Raw genomic sequence first — 18,988 nt, 5'->3', positions numbered from 1 at the left:
TGTGCTAGAAATACAGGTCCCTTTGGAAGACTTTAAAACTTTCTTTTTAAACATTTGTTTGCTTTTCTTGAAAGACAAAATAGAGAAGGGGGTGGGAGGGGAGCTCTTTCATCTGCTGGTTCATGGCAACAATAGCCAGACCTGAGCCCAGAAACTTCTTTGGGTCTCCCATGTGGGCACTTGGGGCATCCTCTACTGCTTTCCTAAACCATTATCAGGTAGCTGGATTGGAAGTGCAGTTGCTAGGACTTGAACCTGTTACCCTAAGAGATGTTGTTGCTTTGTGGAGACCTACTTTGCTTTGCCTAGTGCTGGCCCCTACGTAAGACTTTCTAGCTGGACTTCAGGAAGTGATAATGAAGCTGATCTTGAAATGTATTACTAAAGGCATCTGATGTCAATTTTGCTTAACATCCTGTTCATCAAATTTGCTATTGGTAATTGCTGTTCAGAAAATGAAGTTTTTGGGGTTTTTTTGTTTTTGTTTTTGTTTTTTTGGTCAGATGAGCAGAAAAATAGGATTTATTGAAAGATAAACCTCAGAAGGGACAGTTGCCTTTCCATCCAGACTAGGGTTGTCTTTTTTTTATAGAGGTAGTGCTTGGGGCAGGGCCTGAGATGGAGTTTCAGTAAATGTGGTGATCTCCAGGAAGGTATTCTGGCATGCGGTGCATGATGGAAAGTTAGGCTTAGTTGCATTTTGTGATGCATGCAGAATGATGCACCAGCATGGAAGATGATGGGACTTGTGAGGATTTGTGTGGTACATGTCTTTTGGGTATGAAGTGCTTAGTTCTTTGTCCCCTACCTGCCTACATTATCAACTGGAGACCTGAAGTCAGGCCAGCCTGCTGTGGGAGGGACTTTGAGTTCTGGATTTTTGCATTTAAGAGATCTCTTGGTTCTGAACAGACTCTTGAATTATTTCCTTCTTTTGCACTCTCTTTCCTAAGTTGGATGATGATTCTCTGCATTGAATTTTTTTTTCCTGCATTGGATTCTTTCTGCATGTCCAGTGATGGCTGGAACAGATTTTCATTTTCCCATTAAGAAAGAATATAAGATAAAAGACAAAGTAGCAGTAACCATTCTAGTGAAGTTTAGTGACTTCACTGTCAGGCCAAGTATACATCTCAGCAAAGAACAGATGCCAAAGATGTTAGTTTGAAAATTTAGCTTGAAAATTAGTGGAAATCTTATAAAATTGTATTAGTGTAGGGAACTTTCGTGTTAGTCCTCGACTACTATGTGATAGACCATAGTAAAATGTTGATAGTTGTTAGAACTCTTTCAGGTTTCAAGCTTTTAATTTGGCCAGTTTAGGGGAGACTCATTGAGAGTTCGCCCACTTAGGGCATAAAGGAACATAGTATTTTTCTATGTAGGAAGTTTTGTTTCCTTTGGCACAGTCTGCATTCCATATTCTTTCTTCACATTTCGAACTACATCTTTTTGTTGTTGTTGTTTTTTAAGATTTCTTTATTTTCTATTGGAAAGGCAGATTTTTAGAAGGAGAAGCAGAAAGATCTTCCATCTACTGATTAATTCCCCAAATGGCTCCAGTGGCTAGAGGCGAGCTTGTCTGAAGCCAGGAGCCAGGAACTTCTTCCAGGTCTCTCCCACTGGTATTCGGTCTCAAGAGTTTGGACCATCCTCTCTGCTTTTCCAGACTATTAACAGAGAGCTGGGTGGGAAGTGGAGCCACCAGGACAGGAACTGATGCCCACATGGGATGATGATGCTGGCAGTGCATAGGATTAGCCAAGTGAGCCATTATGCTAGGCCCTCAAACTGTATCCTTGAATGCTTCAGTATGGATGCTTGAAAATGTCAAGGAGCATTGGGAAAACAGAACAAATCTAATCTCTTAGGTTCCCAAGTGAATGTAAGTTTTGCTATCAGAAGAAAAAGGATAGGCTAGATTAGTAATATAAAGGCTGAGAAATCCAAAAGTAGTTTAAACATCTTGGGGAGCCAGGGGGAAACAATTGAATTACATGCTGTATATTGGTAGTTTTTAGGTGTTTTCATATCTAGGAATTTCTAAATGTATACAATCTTCGTATATTTTCTTCTTCATGTTTGTGCCACAATATACAGGTGCAGTCTGTGTTAGAAGCATTTGTGATGCATTCTGCATTTTTGCTCCCCTTTTCTCTTTATGGGGCAACAAAAGAAACTTGGCATCCAGTCCATGTCTTGTAGGCTCAGAGGGAAATGCTGTCTATTACTTCTGTGGCTGAGGGTACTCATTCTGTGGGAAATTACCCTGTATCTTCATCAAAAACATTGAGGTAGGGTTTTTAAAGATTTCAGTTACAGCTAGGAACTTTAGTGATATGTTTGCTGTATTCTAGGTCAGTCTATAATTGTAAGCAGAAATATAGTTAGGATAGTGCATCTTATCCCCATGAAGTATATTCTGAACAGGAAGATGTGTTACAAACAGGTATTGTACTTGGGGATAAATTTGGGGTAAAAGCTGATATATCAGGTGGGGCTTGAATGCATTTAATTTTAAATAATAAGAATCCATGGAAGATTATTTTTCACATGGAGCCTGGTGTTCATGGTAATTACAGCAGTGTTAAATTATAGCTACAACATTTGTGAACTGCAGTGGTATGCTTGTTAAATTCATGGTTTTGTTTCTTTTTAGGAAGTTCATGATTTGTTGAAAGACTTTGAGTTAAAATACTGTTATGTGGACAGAAATAAACGAACAGGTAAGATTTCAGTTATAAGCATCCAGCTTCATTGTGATTGTTCATTATGACTATCATGGAACAAAAAGAGTTCCTCTGTTTACATGCTTAAGCTAATGTATGAAATTCTTAGAGGTGAAGTCATGTAAGTATCACACAATTTGTTTTCTGAAAGTAATATTAGTATCCTAGGTTTTGATTTTTCTGTATATTAGTTTGACTTTTATAAATTAAGATTCAGCTATATTGTTTCTTTGTGTGTAATGTGAATGTTCAAGAACTTTTATAATAATAAAGTTTGGAGGATAATGCGAGTGTTACATCCATCCGCTTCTAAATTAGCAAATGTTCAAATCTGTTTTTTAAAAATATTTACATGATTTATTTTTTCCCAGATTAAAAATATTAGTAAAAAGAACCATTATAGATTAAGATGAAATTCAGTTTGACGTTGTGGGAATAACAAACTTGTCTTAGCCTATCAAAAAAGTCCTTTAGCAAAATCTCTACTATTTTTTTAAGTTTTATTTTATTTCTACTGGAAAGTCAGATATACAGAGAGGAGAAGAAACAGGGGGAAAGGCTGTCCATTCAATGATTCATTGCCCAAATAGCCACAATGGCCAGTACTGAGCCAATCTGAAACCAGGAGCCAGAGCCTCTTCTGGTCTCCCACACAGGTGCAGGGTCCCAAGGTTTTGGGCTGTTCTCGACTGCTTTCCCAGGCCTCTGGCAGGAAGCTGGATGGGAGGTGGGGCCACCAGGATTAAAGCCAGTGCCCGTATGGGATCCTGGTGCGTGCAAGATGAGGACTTTAGCCATTGGGCTACTGTGCTGGCACCTCTACTATTACACATGATATTTGAGTAATGGATTATGAAATTAATGTATTAGAGGGAGGTGTCAGCATTTGAAAAAAAAAAATCTGTGATAGAATAGAAAACATTTGTGCATTGTATATAGTAGGGATATGACCATATGGTCATTCAGTTTCAGAAAAGTGTAGTTGTATGTTTACTGATTTACTAGCAATACATTTCACAGTAAAAAAAAAATTTTTTTAAACATCACTCTAATCAATTTGTTTTATTATCTTACAGCTTTTGTTACCTTATTGAATGGGGAGCAAGCCCAGAATGCAATTCAGATGTTTCATCAGTATTCTTTTCGTGGGAAAGACTTGATAGTCCAGCTCCAGCCAACGGATGCTTTGCTTTGTATTACCAACTTGCCCATTTCTTTTACCTTAGAAGAGTTTGAAGAACTTGTTCGTGGTTATGGAAATGTTGAAAGATGTTTTCTGATCTACAGTGAAGTTACTGGCCATTCCAAAGGCTATGGATTTGTGGAATACATGAAAAAAGACTTTGCTGCAAAGGCTAGATTGGATCTGTTGGGAAAACAATTAGGAGAATCAGCACTCTTTGCACAATGGATGGATGTTAATCTATTGGCCTCAGAGCTCATTCATTCTAAGTGCCTTTGTGTAGATAAACTCCCTACTGACTGCACGGATTCAGAAGAGCTATTGCAATATTTTTCCAGTGTCCATAAACCTGTGTTTTGCCAGGTAAGTATTTTAAAGGGATTGTTAGAAATATTTAAAGTATGTGCACATATATTCATTTCACATGCACTTAGAAAATTATTTTTATGTCTGTGTGACTAACACAATTGTAAATTTTTAAAAAAGATTTATTTTTTTATTGAAAGTCAGATATACAGAGAGGAGAGACAGGAAGGAAGATCTTCCATTTGCTGATTTACTCGCCAAGTGGCCACAATGGCCAGAGCTAAGCCAATCCAAAGCCAGGAGCCTGGAGCCTCTTCCAGGTCTCCCACACAGGTACAGGGTCCCAAGGCTTTGGGTTGTCTTCAACTGCTTTCCTAGGCCTCTGGCAGGAAACTGGATGGAAAGTGTGGTCGCCAGGTCACAAACTGGTGCCCATATGGGATCCTGGTGCATGCAAGACAAGAACTTTGGCTGCTAGGTTACTGCGCCAGGCCCCACAGATGTAATTTAATTCTGCTTTAGTCTGTAAAAGACTTTATTTATTCTCATGGGAAATTTTTTATTAAACTTTACTGATTTGATTTCTGGTTTTATCTTTTTGTCTAGACCTTCATTTGTTGATTCAGGCATGTGTCCAGATTTTTTTTTTAAAGATTTGTTTATTTTTATTTTTCAGTCAGATTTATAGAGAGAAGGGAAAGTAGAATGATCTTGCATCCACTGGTTTGCTTCCCAAATGGCCACAATGGCTGGAGCTGAGCCGAACCGGAGCCAAAATCCTCTTTTGGGTCTCCTACTCTGTTGCAGGATCCCAAGGCTCTGTGCTGTCCTCTGTTGCTTTCCCAGGCTACAAGCAGGGAAGTGGATGGGAAGTGGGGCAGCAGGATTAGAACCGGTGCCCATTTGGGATTCTGGAGCATGCAAGGTGAGGTCTTTAGCCACTAAGCTACTGCTCCAGCCCCATTTGTGCAGATATTTTTTTGTACCCGGCACTGTAATAAATGCAGAGAGAGTGTATTTCAATTCCTTAATGTTTGGTAGAGGACACTGACAAGTTTGTAAGTAATCATAAATCATATATGAGGAGTGATATAATTGAGACTACAAAGCTTATGAAGTTTGAGAAGAATTAATTTATCTTAATACAGTGATAGTATGTAAGAGAAGATCCTGAAAACTGTTAACACTGGTGAGAGTTTTCAAACACTTTTTCATAATAAAGTAAATGTATTCTAATAAATAGTTAAAATATATGCTGTTTTGTAATATACTAAAGTCCATTGCTTTACAGATTTGATAGCAAGAGAGTAATTCTTCATGCTTTTCTTCTCCTTTTAGCCCCCTCTTCTCTTCATGTACTTTCTTACCATTCTTCTCTGCCTCCTCTTTTTTTTTCCCTGTAGTTAAGTTTGCCGAGTACCTACTTTTGTGGTAGGAAATTTTGGAATTGAAGTGTGTGTTTATAGTCACCACGTTGTACAAAATACTCTTGCCTAACAGAATTTATACCTACATACATATATTATTTTAAAGACATACTAATTGAAAGGCAGAGTAGCAAAGGGAAGGAGAACTTGCATCTGCCTGCTCTCTCCCCAAATGGCTGCAGTAACTGACTGGGAGTCTGGGAGTATTGCATCCTCACAGGAGTGTCAGGGCCTAGGTACCTGGACTCAAACCTGTGCTGCACTATGAGACGTCTGTGCTGTAATATGCAGATTGCCTTATCTGTGCTGCAGCAATACCCCCAAATATTCCATTTTTGACTGTATCTTCCCAAACTTCCCCATCCTTAGAACCACCATTTTATCTTCAGTTTCTTTTAAAATGAGCTTTTTAGGATTTTAAGAGTAATGATTGACTTTCTTACATATCCACTGCTCCAATCACAGCATGTTAAGGAAACCATCTAAAAACTGAGTGAAATTAGGATATTTTGTGGTAAATGATTTTTCAGTATTGGAAGCTTGATTGGCTTACTGATAAGTGATTGTTTAGTGAGAATTATATTGTGATGTCATTATCCTGTGGCCATTCATATTTCTTGTAGTTTTGTGAATATCTTTGAAGCAGATGTGAGATAAAAAGCCATTTGGTATGATTGGTGTTTGAATTATCACTCTCAAAATTGAAAGGACCTTTATCACAATTGTTTTTGAGCTAGGATCCCCAAGGTTGGAATAGTTGAAAGTTATCTTAGAGAATATAGGTTTATATTTGATGAAGAATGTTTGTTACAGCATGTTTGACATTTTAGCTTCTGCTAAAACCCTTGAGTAGAAAATTAGTGAAATCAGAAATCAGAATATTACTTCATGCAGTGAGTGACTCTTGTATTGAACTGGAAAAAACCTTCACTGCTGGTACTGTGACCTTAAATATTAATTTTGTCCTTTTAGAAATTAGTTTATAACTTTTTGGAAATGAGTATCATCATAATGAAGCAGCAATGGTGCAAATGTTTTTGAAGTTCAGAAGTTTTGGGGCCCTGTATGATAGGTAGCCCAGCAGCTAAAGGTCCTCTCTGTATATCTGACATTGCAACAAAAATAAATAAATCGTTTTTTAAAAAGTTCATAATTTTGTTAAATCATACACAAGTTGACATTGTGTTATAAATAAAGCAAGGCCAGTCTCAAGAAAATCTCATTTTAACACCTGGTTTGGATTGCCAGAGGAATAGGATATTTTAGGTATTTAGAAGAGATATTTTCCATTTCTCCCATATGTATGGAAAACAATTTATGGATAAAAGAATATTAATGGACAGTTTTAAAAGAACAAGAAAAAGTAGAAGTTTGATCCATATAGATAAGAAAGTAAAAAAAGTGAACCTTAAATTTAGAAAAGCAGCTTAAACAAAAGCACTGAGGAACACTTGACTTACAGTGTGAGGATACTTTAAGAAGTTTGTGGAAAAACTAGAGTAAAAAGACGCTTGCTTTGGTTCAACATGTTTTGAAATCTATGTTCTTTGTTTTTTTTTTTGAAGATTATTTATTTATTTATTTTCTATTGGAAAGTCAGATATATAGAGAGGAGGAGAGAGAGAGAGAAAGTTCTTCTGTCCGATGATTCTCCAAGCGGCTGCAGCGGCCAGAGCTCAGCCGATCTGAAGCAGAAGTCAGGAGCCTCCTCCGGGTCTCCCACGTGGGTACAGGATCCCAAGGCTTTGGACTGTTCTAGACTGCTTTCCCCAGCTCACCAGCAGGGAGCTGGATGGGAAGTAAAGTCGCTGGGATTAGAATTGGCGCCCATAAGGGATCCTGGCGCGTGCAGTTTAGCTGCTAGGCCACCGTGCTGGGCCGAGAATCCATGTGTTTTATCATAGTTAACATTTCCATGAGCTTTTTGGAGATTTTTTGTATTAATTTCAGAGATTCCAAACCCACTAAGTAGTGTAAATGTGTTGCTGTGATTCTTCGGGGAATGAGCCAGTGGGTGAAAAAGCTCTCTGTTTTCCTCCCTGTCTCTGTAATTCTACCGTTCAAATAAACAAAAAACATATCAAGCTAAATTTTTCATATTTACTGTTTATATTGTGATAATGTTCAAAGCTTAAGAACATTTTGGTGTCTTGGTGTTTTTTTTTTGCTTTTGGCCTTTGTTCCTGTCATTGTACATCTCGATCTCCAGTATCCTTCCTTATGTATTTAGAGAAGAGGAACTGGAAACAAATTGAGTATGGCAGAAGTTTTATTTAGATAATAAGATTGTGTGTTGCATGTGATATTCTTAGAAACCTGTGGAAAAGTTTCCTAAGTAAAAGTTTTAGTATGTTTGATCACATTTCTGAATCAACTAAAATAGTAAAATAAAAGTTGATTATAATTCCTCTTTCTTGATAATGGTATTTTTACCATTTTACTTTTGGTATATAGTCCATTAATTATTCAGTATGTTTCATTGCTTGTGCCTCCCCATATCTTTATTACCAGTTTCTTATTTGTCTTAACATGAGTATTATCATTTGGGCTTTGGGTGTTAAAATAAGTAGAAAAATCAAAGAATTGAAAATTAACCATTTTTTTTATCTTGTGTCTAGGAAGGACATTTAAGCAACTACTAAATATTACTTTCATAGAGAACATGTAATTTTCATGAGTTTCATGCTCTGGTAACTTTTATGAATTTGAAAATGATATTAAATGTCTTGAAGTAAGTGTCAGAATGCCCTTTTAATAAAATGTATTGCATCAGCTTGCACAGGATGAAGGTAGTTACGTTGGTGACTTTGCAGTGGTTGAATACAGCACGGCAGAGCACGCTGAGGAGGTTCAGCAAGCAGCACATGGTATGACCATCAAGGGGAGCAAAGTCCACGTTTCCTTCTGTGCGCCAGGAGCTCCAGGGCGAAGTACATTAGCAGCACTGATAGTGGCTCAACATGTGGTAAGAATTTTCTTTTATAGGATATAGAAAATTCTAATGTGGTTATAATTGGTTCAGAACAGTCGATCTTTGAACCATCGTATCTTTCCACCACATTGAAAACACCTTTAAAACAAAAAAAGTTGGCTGTTACCTTTGTCAAACCAAGTGAAAACATAACCCAAAAAACAACAAAGGGTCTGATTTTAAAAGGCTTTTGTTTGTTTTTGAAGGAATTTTACTGCATTTTTACCCAGTTTTCAGTTTTAGGTATATGTAACATACTCTTTGCAATCATTGTAAAATATGGGCCTTCTATTTGTTTATCTGCTGTATTGTACTTTATTACTGTAACTGTATAAATAACATTCTCTACTTTTCTAGTCTGGAGAACCTGGGAAATAGACTATGTCTTTCTGATAGTTTTGATCCAGGCACTTAGAATGCTATTCATTGCTTGAGTGAAGGAATACACTTAAAAAAAAATAAGGGAAAGATTTCATGATGAAAGTGGCATTTGAGTGTGACACTAAAATATGGATGGAATATTGACATGTTTTGGGGTGATTGGGGATAAAACTGTCAGATAAGTATAAAATTTCCATGAGATATTCTGAAAAATAATTATTTATATAAATTCTAAATTTAACTGAGTATTTCCTTAGTTTTACCTGCTAAATTGGGTGACCATAAAATGACAGTGAGTAATTATGTGATTCATTCTACTCAAGTAGTAGTTCAATAATGGTCTGTGGTGTTGTAACATTAGAGGACCCATGGTGATGTGGCAGGTTGATGCCAAAGCAAGGAAGACTATTGAACACCTGTAAACCACAGGAAATTCATTTTAAAAAAAATGCTCTCTGATAACTAGTGTCCTTATTCCTTCTGTAACATGATGGCAGAATAAGGATTATACCATCAGTGATTGTAGATGAATTAATCAATTGGGTGTCTTGACGCCACTATAGGTGACTGGCATAAAGTGACATTTTTCCCTCCCCCCAGCAAATCTTCAGCTTATTTGTCATCATTTTGCTATTTTTATAGTAGTTGATGTACTACTGGTGCAAGTACTGGGCCGCCCTAATAGAAGGCTCTGACTCATGGCTTCAGCCTGACCCAGCCTTGGCTGTTACAGGCATTTGGGATATGAACTATAAACTAGCAGATGTAAAATTGGTATCTTTCGCTCTCACTTTATCTATATCACTTTGCCTTTCAACTAAATAAATACATCTTTTAAAAGTAGATAGAACCTGAACTCTGTGCCTGCTTTTATCTTTATTTCTTTCAGTTATCGTAGCTATTAAGGCCATGATGTTGGACTTTAGTCATTCGATGCTTTTCACATTTGCCACCTTCTGTCTTGAGTAGCATTTATTGCCTCAAGTACTTAGTGGGAACCCACTGCATTCTGGATATTATTAGTGATGTCTAGAATTCACTAGTGAACAGAGCCAATAAAGAGGCCCATTCTCTTAGAGGAAGTTAACTTCATACCTTTGTCCTCTGTCATCAGGACTGTGCACCTTTTCTACCTAGTTTTGCTTGTTCTTCTAACTCTACCCTACCAGTTAGAACCCTCCCTCGGTATGCGTCGTTAATCACACCACTAGAGTTTCTTGAACAATTAGGTCCCACTCATTGTTGCCATTTCTTTCTCATTTCCTTCTCAGCCTCATACAATGCAGTTTCCGCCTCCACTATTTAAGTGAATTTGCACTTGTGATGATTAACAATGATTTCTTAGTTGACCTAGTTAGTGCTTCTCGGTCTTTATACTAGCATGAATTCTGTCATATCATTTTTTGCTGTACTCCTTAGCTTTTCTGTCCTCAAAGACTGGTATCCAGTAAATTCACCAACTGATTCTTTTACTTACTTAGAATGTTATCTAGTTTCTTCAGTTATTACCTATTAAGGTGGCTTCCACAAATATGTTTTTTGGCTTAGGTTGCTTTAAGCACTAACTCTGTTTCCAAAAGTATTAGAAACCTTATATTGAAGATGTTAAATAACTAGTTCAATATCAGCATTTCTAAAGTATTTTTCTTTTGGACTTGCTTTTCTGTGTCCTGTTGTATCTATACAGATCATTAGTTCATTCACACTGAAACAGAGTGATTTGCAGATTCAGTTATCGTGGTTGGTCTCCTACCTGCAGCTCCTTTAACTCAATATCTGGACAAAGCAGGAACCTGTCTCATGTGGCAGGTTAAACTCTCTTATGATGCTGACATCTTGTATGGGCAGTAGTTTGTGCCCAGCTTTTCCACTTCTAATTTAGCATTTTGCAGTTCAGCAGAAGATGGCTCAAATGCTTGGGGACCTCTTGCACTCAGTTGAATAGAGTTCCAAGCTCTTGGCTCAACACTCGCTGTTGACAGCCATCTGAAGATTGAACCAGCAGATGTCTGTGTTTCTGTCTATCTTTCTGTATTTTTCAAATAAATAAATCTAAAAACAAAAAAGAGATATTAGGCAGCAGAGTCCTTCATGATCAGATAGCAGTGAAAGAATTCTTTTCTTATCCTTATGTAAGATTATGGAATGAGTACATATCTTTTATAAAGTTTTTTGAGGCTTCTAAAAATCAAAAGTAGAGGTCATGACACGGTAGCCTAGTGGCTAAAGTCCTTGTCTTGCATGGTAGTGGGATCCCATAGGCACTGCTTCGTGTCCTGGCAGCTTCACTTCCCTCCCAGCTCGCTGCTTGTGGCCTGGGAAGGCAGTTGAGGATGGCCCAACACCTTGGTACCCTGCATCTATGTGGAGACCTGCAAGAGGCTCCTGGCTTCTGATTGGCTCAGCATTGACCATTGAACCATTAGGGGAATGAGCAAGTGGATGAAAGATCTTTTTCTCTGTCTCTGCTTCTCTCTGTAAATCTGAGTTTCCAATAAAAATATTAAATGAATCTTTTAGTAAAAAAAGAGATGCTGGCCTATGGAACTCTATCATAAAATGATGATAATAATAAAAAATCTTAAAAAAATAAATAAGAGATACTGAACTTTGGGACCGTGCAACCAAGTGGAAGACCCAGAAGAAGCTCCTGGTTTCGGATTGGCTCAGTTCTAGTTGTTGTGGCCACTTGGGAAGTGAGCTAGTGAATGGAAGATCTTTCTGTCTCTGATTCTCTCTGTGAATCTGCTTTTCTGAAAAAAATAAAGCAGAAAAAGATTTACAGGGAGGAGAGACAGAGGGAGATGTTCATCTACTGATTAACCCCTCAAATGGCTGTATTGGCTGGAGCTGAGCTGACCTGAAGCCAGGAAGCCAGGAGCTAGGAACTTCTTTCTTCCAGGTCTTCCACATGGGTACAGGGCCCTGAAGGCTTCGGGCCATACTATACTTCTTTCCCATGCCACAAGCAGGAATCTGGATGGGAAGTGGAGTAGCTGCAACACAGCTGGTGCACCCATACGGAAGCTGACACTTGCAGGAGAAGAATTAGCCAATTGAGCCATTGCACCGGCCCCTATATTCTTCTGTATTGTCGTAGTGAGCTAATATAACACTTACTTCATGAAATGATGCTGTTATCTTTCCTCCTCTGTCCTCATGGATCAACCTAAATAAAAACTTTAATAAACTAAACATTGCCTACATTTGATAGGTTTTGTATATATAGCTACATGAATGTAGTCCTTGTGTCTTTCCCAGAGGGAAATTGTGAATTCTCACATTCTTGTGCCAATAATTTGTGAGACTTGTAAATTTAAGAATATTTTTGACACTTAAAAAAATAGCTTAGCTTAGTATAGAAATTAGATTCTGCAACATTTTGAAAATATTTAATTCTTTGACTTCTTGATAATTTTTGATTATTCATTAATTCATTGACTATAGATGCTTCAGTAAAGAGGATGGTTTTAATCTGCTTTTTTCTTTGGAGATACATTCTTTTGCTTTGGAAACTTGTTTTTGTCTGTTCTTAAATTTCATTCTAGAAATTATGACGAGGTCTGTTTTTCCTTAAGTGTTTCCTTTGGGACACTGTGAGCTCTTTCATTCTGTGTTCTATAATTTAAAGTAATGGGAACTTCTCAGCGATTATTGCTTCAAAGATTTCCCTCTTATTTTTTCCTTCCTTCAGGGATCCATATTATGTAAGTGTTGGCACTTCTGCCGTTACCCTTTCCATTGTCTTTTGTTTTGTTTTTGTTCGCTGTGTTTTCCATTTATTTTACCTGATTCTTTAGGTCGCTACTTTACCAGTCACATATATCCTACTTAACACAGCTCTTAAAGTGTAGGCTAGAAATTAAAAATAAATTTCCATGGTTTTCCTCAGTTTCCTCTTTGGTGGGGGAATGGGTAGTATTAAATACGTTATAGATTTGTTTTTGAGGATTAAGTGCTCTAAAGGTAAAATGCTTAAGTTATGCAGAGTTGATAGGGTTTCTGCATTTTCTCCCCAGTATTTCTCATTGGTTCTTCTTTCTGTTTGTCCTTATTTTTTGTAAATAAAAATCCGCTATTTTGTGGGATATCTATGTATTTTGCATTTTTAAAATTATTTTTTTATTGGAGAGGCGGATATACAGAGAGGAGAGACAGAAAGGAAGATCTTCCGTCCGATGATTCACTCCCCAAGTGAGCACAACGGGCCGATGCTATGCCGATCCGAAGCCAGGAGCCTCTTCCGGGTCTCCCATGTGGGTGCAGGGTCCCAAAGCTTTGGGCTGTCCTCGACTGCTCTCCCGGGCTACAGGCAGGGAGCTGGAAGGGAAGCGGGGCTGCCGGGATAGAACCGGCGTCCATATGGGATCCTGGGCGTGCAAGGCGAGGACCTTAACCACTTGCACCACCATGCCGGGCCCTATATTTTGCATTTTTATATTTCCTGTCCATGAAGCTGCTTTCTCTGTTACAGGTTGTTCAGTTTGTTAGCTTCATTTTTCCTGATTACATTCTCCACATTTCTAGTTATTTTTCTGTATGAATATGTATTTCTTGGGTATCAGCTTCTTTGCATGTCAGTCTTAGAGATTGGGGGAGAGGAGGACTGCTTCGCTAACGTGCTAAAGCCTTTAAATGAAAGTAGACAAGGATCTCAAGGCAGAGAAGCTCTGTCTTGATCTTCTGGGCTTAACCACAGCTCCTGTTCCACCCCTGCCAGGCAGACCTGCACCTGAGAGAATCTATTTATTTCTCCACTCTGAGCAGTATACTTTTCAAGGTTTTGCCTTCCTCAGTTCTAGCTCTTCTATCCTGCACAATTTGTACAGAAAGGAGAAGCTGAGAAGATGGGGAGGTTGGAAGGAGATTTTCTGTTTCCATCTGTTCTGCCTGTACCCAGTGTTTTCCAGCATGTAGTGGCTCTGTGGCACTGTGCTCTTAAATACTGACTGCAAGTGTGCCACTAGGCTGTCAGTGAACTGATAATGTAGTCTTCACTATTGTTTTTTAGCATATGTGCTGCCGAAGCGAGCACATAGTCTTCCCTATTATTTTAAAAATTTATTTCTTTATTTGTAAGGCAGGATTAGAGATTGATTTTCAGTCTCTGGTTCATTCCCCAGTGGCTATAACTGCTGGGACTGGGCCGCTAGAACTCCGTCTGTGTTTCCGATGTGGGTGGAAGGGCCCAGGTGTTCAAACCATCTTGTGTTCCCTTTTCTGACACATTAGCAGGGGATTCAATTGGAAGTGGGCAGCTGGGATGGAATTGGCATTCATGTGGGATGCCAGCATTGCAGGTGGCAGTTAAACCCACTGTGCTGCAATGCTGGCTCCCTAGTTGATTTTTAAAGTTGAAAACTATTTCATATTTAGGAACCTACCCAATTTCCTGTGTATAACTTAATAAACAGTCATACTAGTCTCAGAAAGATAAAGTAATAAAGACCTTTACTTATTTTTTTTAAAGACTTACTTATTTTTATTGCATAGTCAGAGATATACAGAGAGGAGGAGAGACAGAGAGGAAGATCTTCAGTTCAATGATTCACTCCCCAGCTGACCGTAACAGCCAGTGCTGCGCCGATCTGAAGCCAGGAGCCAGGAACTTCTTCCATGTCTCCCACATGGGTGCAGGGTCCCAAAGTTTTGGGCCATCCTCCACTGCTTTCCCAGGCCACAAGCAGGGAGCTGGATGGGAAGTGGAGCTGCTGGGATTAGACCCAGTGCTCATATGGGATTCTTGTGCATTCAAGGGGAAGCCACGGCACCAGACCCATAAAGACCTTTATTATAAAAAATTGATTTATTGGAAAGTTAGAGCTACAGAGAGAGAGAGAGAAAGTCTTTCTGTCTGCTGGTTCATTCCGCAGATGGCCAGGCTTGAAGCCAGGAGCTTCATCCAGATCTGCCAAATTGGTGGCAAGGGGCCAAGCTCTTAGGCAATCTGCTGCTGCTTTTCCCAGGCATTAGCAGGGAGCCGGATCAGAAGTGAAGCAACCAGGACACAAACTGGCACCCATATGGCATGCTGGCATCACAGGTGGTAACTTTATCTGTTATGCCCATAATACTGGCCTTTCTGTATTTTATGAGGATAATATATTGCTGTGTTGTTATTAATCTTTTTGAAACCAGTTGGTACATAAAGGAGAGATTTTGAGTTTTATATCTTTGCATGATAAAACATTTAAAATAAGTGTGTAGAGTTTAGAATAAATATATACTGTAAAGCAAAGCTTTATAAAATAGATGATATAAGATGAATGATATTTATAGAAATAACTGCTAAAATTTTGCTTTTTGTACTTAAGTGTGTTCTAATATATATTTTTGTATTTATGGAAGATGCACAGTAATCAAAAGGGCTTACTTCCAGAGCCAAATCCAGAACAAATTATGAAAAGTTTGAATAACCCTGCCATGTTACAAGTTCTGCTACAACCCCAGCTTTGCGGACGAGGTGTTAAACCTGGTAAGCACTGTGTATGATAAATATAAAATGTTGGTGTTAAGGTCATTGCGATGCTTTGCATGTGAAATGTGAAAATGCATTTGCATATTATAATGCCTTTAGATTAGCGTGAACATATTTAATTTTTTTCAAACATATTACTAAATTTTAACCTGAAGTGATAAAATGATCTGTTTTCAGTAGATAGAAACTATTTATATTTCCTGTTTTTATTGCTGCAAATAAATATTAAATTTTAAGGATTCAGGTTAGTTGTTGCCTTGATATTATAGAACAGGTAAGTATTAGTATACTACTTTGTTACATCCTGTATCTATGGGGATATGATACTTTCCTATGTAATATTTTTAGCTGAAATATTTTGTTGACAAATGGTACATGTCTGTTCTTTTGTTCATTTTTGTTATAAAATTGTTTTACTTTATAGAAAATGCAAAACTTTTATTATTATTATTTTAAAAGTTTTTTTTATTTTTTTTGGAAAGGCATTTACAGAGAGAAGAGACAGGGAAAGATCTTCCATTCAGTGGTTCACTCCCCAAATGGCCACAATGGCTAGAGCTGAGCCGATCTGAAGCCAGGAAACAGGAGATTTTTCTGGGACTCCCACCCAGGTGCAGGATCCCAAGGCTTTGGGCCATCCTTGACTGCCTTGCCAGGCCAAAGCAGGGAGCTGGATGGGAAGCCGGGCTGCTGGGATTAGAACCGGCGTATATATGGGATCCTGGCGCATGCAAGGTGACGACTTTAGCCACTTTAGCCACTATTGCGCCTGGCTCCCATAGATTTACTTCTAACTTGAAAAACTCCAGGAATTTAGTTTCCCTTTCAGGAAGTAAGTCAAATTACTTATTGTACAATAATAATCACCTTATGTAGTTTATGTTATGTAGATGTAAAAAGCAGATTCTCACGTATGCAGTCCACAGGCACGAACATATCCTTTAATTTATTCTCTCTGTTAATTTTTTTTTAAAAAAAGATTCATTTATTTGAAAGGTAGTTAGATGGAGGGACAGAGAAAGACAGACACCTTCTATTCACTGGGTTACTACCCCAACATCCATAATGGCTTCGGTTATGGCAGGACAAAGCACCTTGGAACTCCATCCAGATCTCCCACATGGGTGGCAGGGGCTCAAGCATCCTGGCCATCATCTGTTACTTTCCCAGACACATAATTGAAGAGCTGATCCAGAGTGGAACAGCCACGACTCAAGTTGGCACTCAAATGGAATGTTGGTGTTGCAGGTGGTGGCTTAACTTGCTGTGCCCCAAACTGAACCTCTGTAGATTGGTTTTGATCAGCACAATATGTACTGAGATTTCCTTACTTCATTAGTTTTTATTTTTTTACTTTTAAAATCTTTATTTACCTGGTTGAGAGGGCCTCTGATTAGGGTGGGAAGGTTCAGGTGCAGAGGAAGCTGGATGGGACAAATGTGTGTTTTTTGTTTTGCTTTGTTTTGTTTTTTGTTTTGTTTCTTTCTTCTGATTCTAGGGGAGGAGGGGAAGGTGTCTGCTCCTTACTGTCAAAGTACACCAGCACCGGGGGTGGGGGACACTCATTTGATGATGACTTAGAGACCCTAATGGCAAACAGTGTCCCATGGGTACTACTTGAGGTTTTGTGATAGTTGTGAAAAGGTATTGGTTTCATTGCTCCCGGTCTTGGAAAATCTGTCCAAGGTCTGTTAATTGACAAAGTTCATGTTAGTGTGTCCACAGACCTAGGAACATGCTGCACAGCTTGGTCAGGAGAGAATTGTCCAGCCTGTTCTGCTTTCCATCCTCTGTTGAGAAAGTTGATGTCTTTTGCTGGCTTAGATGAGCCAGCTGTTGTGTTCCCTGTGTGCATCTGGACATGCTGTCTACTGCACAGCCAGCAACTAAGGAGGCCCAGTCCTGATATGTACAATCCAGTGTTGAAAAACAACTCATCCTCTGACTTTCCCTCTGCCTGGGATATGAGTCCAGTTTTCGTTGTGGACTTCCCCAAGAAACCTGGTCTGACCTCAGATTTGACGCTTGTGAGTGCCAACCAGTGCAGGGTCAGTCAATTTACATATCGGTGGATGCCTGGTCAGTTCTGCCCCCAGCTCCATATTTCACCTGCACTGACAGGTATTGTGGCACTCCCAGATTTCCACTACTCCCAAAGCTATGCTTGTCTAAAGCAATTTCTGGACCTCCCACGAGGGTTCAGAGGCCAAACACTTGGTTCAGCTTAAGCTGCTTTGCCAGGCACATTAGCAAGGATTTTGGTCAGAAAGGTCAAATCTGTTGATACATTCCCTTGAGTTAACTTTGGACCAAACTGAAGCCAGGAACCAGGAACTTCACCTAGTTCTCTTACTGGATGGCCAGAGGCCCAAAGGCTTGGATTGTTTTTGACCTCCTTCCCAGGCCATCAACAGGGAGCTGAATTGGAAGTGGAGCAAATGGGATATGAACCAACACCTAACTGGAATGCTGGTGATGGTAGGCAACATCTTTACCCACTGTGCCATTAACAACTGTCCCTCCCTCCTTTTGTAGAAGATTTTTTACTTGATGTACTTTTCAATATTCCTATGTTCAATATTCCTGGCTTCTCCATTAGTAATTATGAATTTATTATTTGAATGTTTTAGAAATGTTTTTGCATATTTCTTAGGTTTCTCTAATCTGACAGAGTAGGTTTTTATTTACTATACATTGATGGTATACCTAGTACTTTGTAGTTTTAAATGTTTTTTATTTGTTATAAGGTTTATGATTTTGCTTGAAAGAGGGAGAGGGGCATAATGTATGAAAGTCTTCCAGCTACTGGTTCACTCTCATATGACTGCAACAGGCTGGACTAATCAGGCAGAATCCAGAAACTTTGTCCTTGTCCTCCCTGTGGGTGCAGGAATCTAAGCACATGTGTGATCCTCTGGTCTCCCAGGCACATTGACAGGGAGCTGGAGCAGCAGCAATGCAGGGGTAGCTTAACTTAGCACAGTACCAGCCCTTTTGTAGTTTATTGTTTTCCTCCAGTTGATTGTTAATAGGAGGGATGGGGCTTACTTTATTTTTATTCTTTAAAAAACCTTGTTCTTTGAACTTCAACTCCAGAGTTAAAAAATGATAATGCAATTCTTCCACCCATGTTACTTTTGTTAGGTAGTATTTTCTCTGCATGAAACCTCTGTTGGTGTCTCAGTCCACCCAGACATGCTACAGTGAAGGAGCTCACTGAGTTTTAAAAGGCTTCTCTTCCATATATCTTCAGATTATTGTAACTCCCTTAATTAATGTTTTAATTAAATATTCACTCTTGCTACACACTTTTACTTTCCCAGAAAAAAATATTGAAAACTGAATCACATATAGTTCTGTTAAGGTTGTATTGTTCTTGTTCTCTAAGATGGTCCCAGTATAGACTAATAGAAATATTAAAAATTTTGGATGCCACAAAGATTCATTTCACTTACCTGTCATTGTTCATTTTTCCTGAATTTGTTAAGTTTGCGTTACAAAACAATAGTGTCA

General features: G+C 38.6%; 1 protein-coding gene across 1 annotated transcript in view; it reads left to right on the top strand.

The window, feature by feature from the left end:
• Nucleotides 1-18,988, top strand: part of RAVER2 (ribonucleoprotein, PTB binding 2) — a 63,693-nt gene that overhangs the window by 14,669 nt on the left and 30,036 nt on the right. Inside the window, exons 2-5 of the mRNA XM_040978421.1 lie at nt 2,660-2,726; nt 3,806-4,275; nt 8,419-8,610; nt 15,346-15,472. Coding sequence (XP_040834355.1) covers nt 2,660-2,726; nt 3,806-4,275; nt 8,419-8,610; nt 15,346-15,472 — 856 coding nt within the window. The remainder of the gene's footprint in view (nt 1-2,659; nt 2,727-3,805; nt 4,276-8,418; nt 8,611-15,345; nt 15,473-18,988) is intronic.

Source organism: Ochotona curzoniae, unplaced genomic scaffold (genome assembly GCF_017591425.1).
Source record: "Ochotona curzoniae isolate NIBS_2020 unplaced genomic scaffold, NIBS_Ocur_1.0 contig_291, whole genome shotgun sequence".
In the NCBI taxonomy this organism is placed as follows: domain Eukaryota; kingdom Metazoa; phylum Chordata; class Mammalia; order Lagomorpha; family Ochotonidae; genus Ochotona; species Ochotona curzoniae.
Note: the sequence above shows the minus strand (reverse complement) of the source record. Positions and strands in the feature narration are given on the sequence as shown.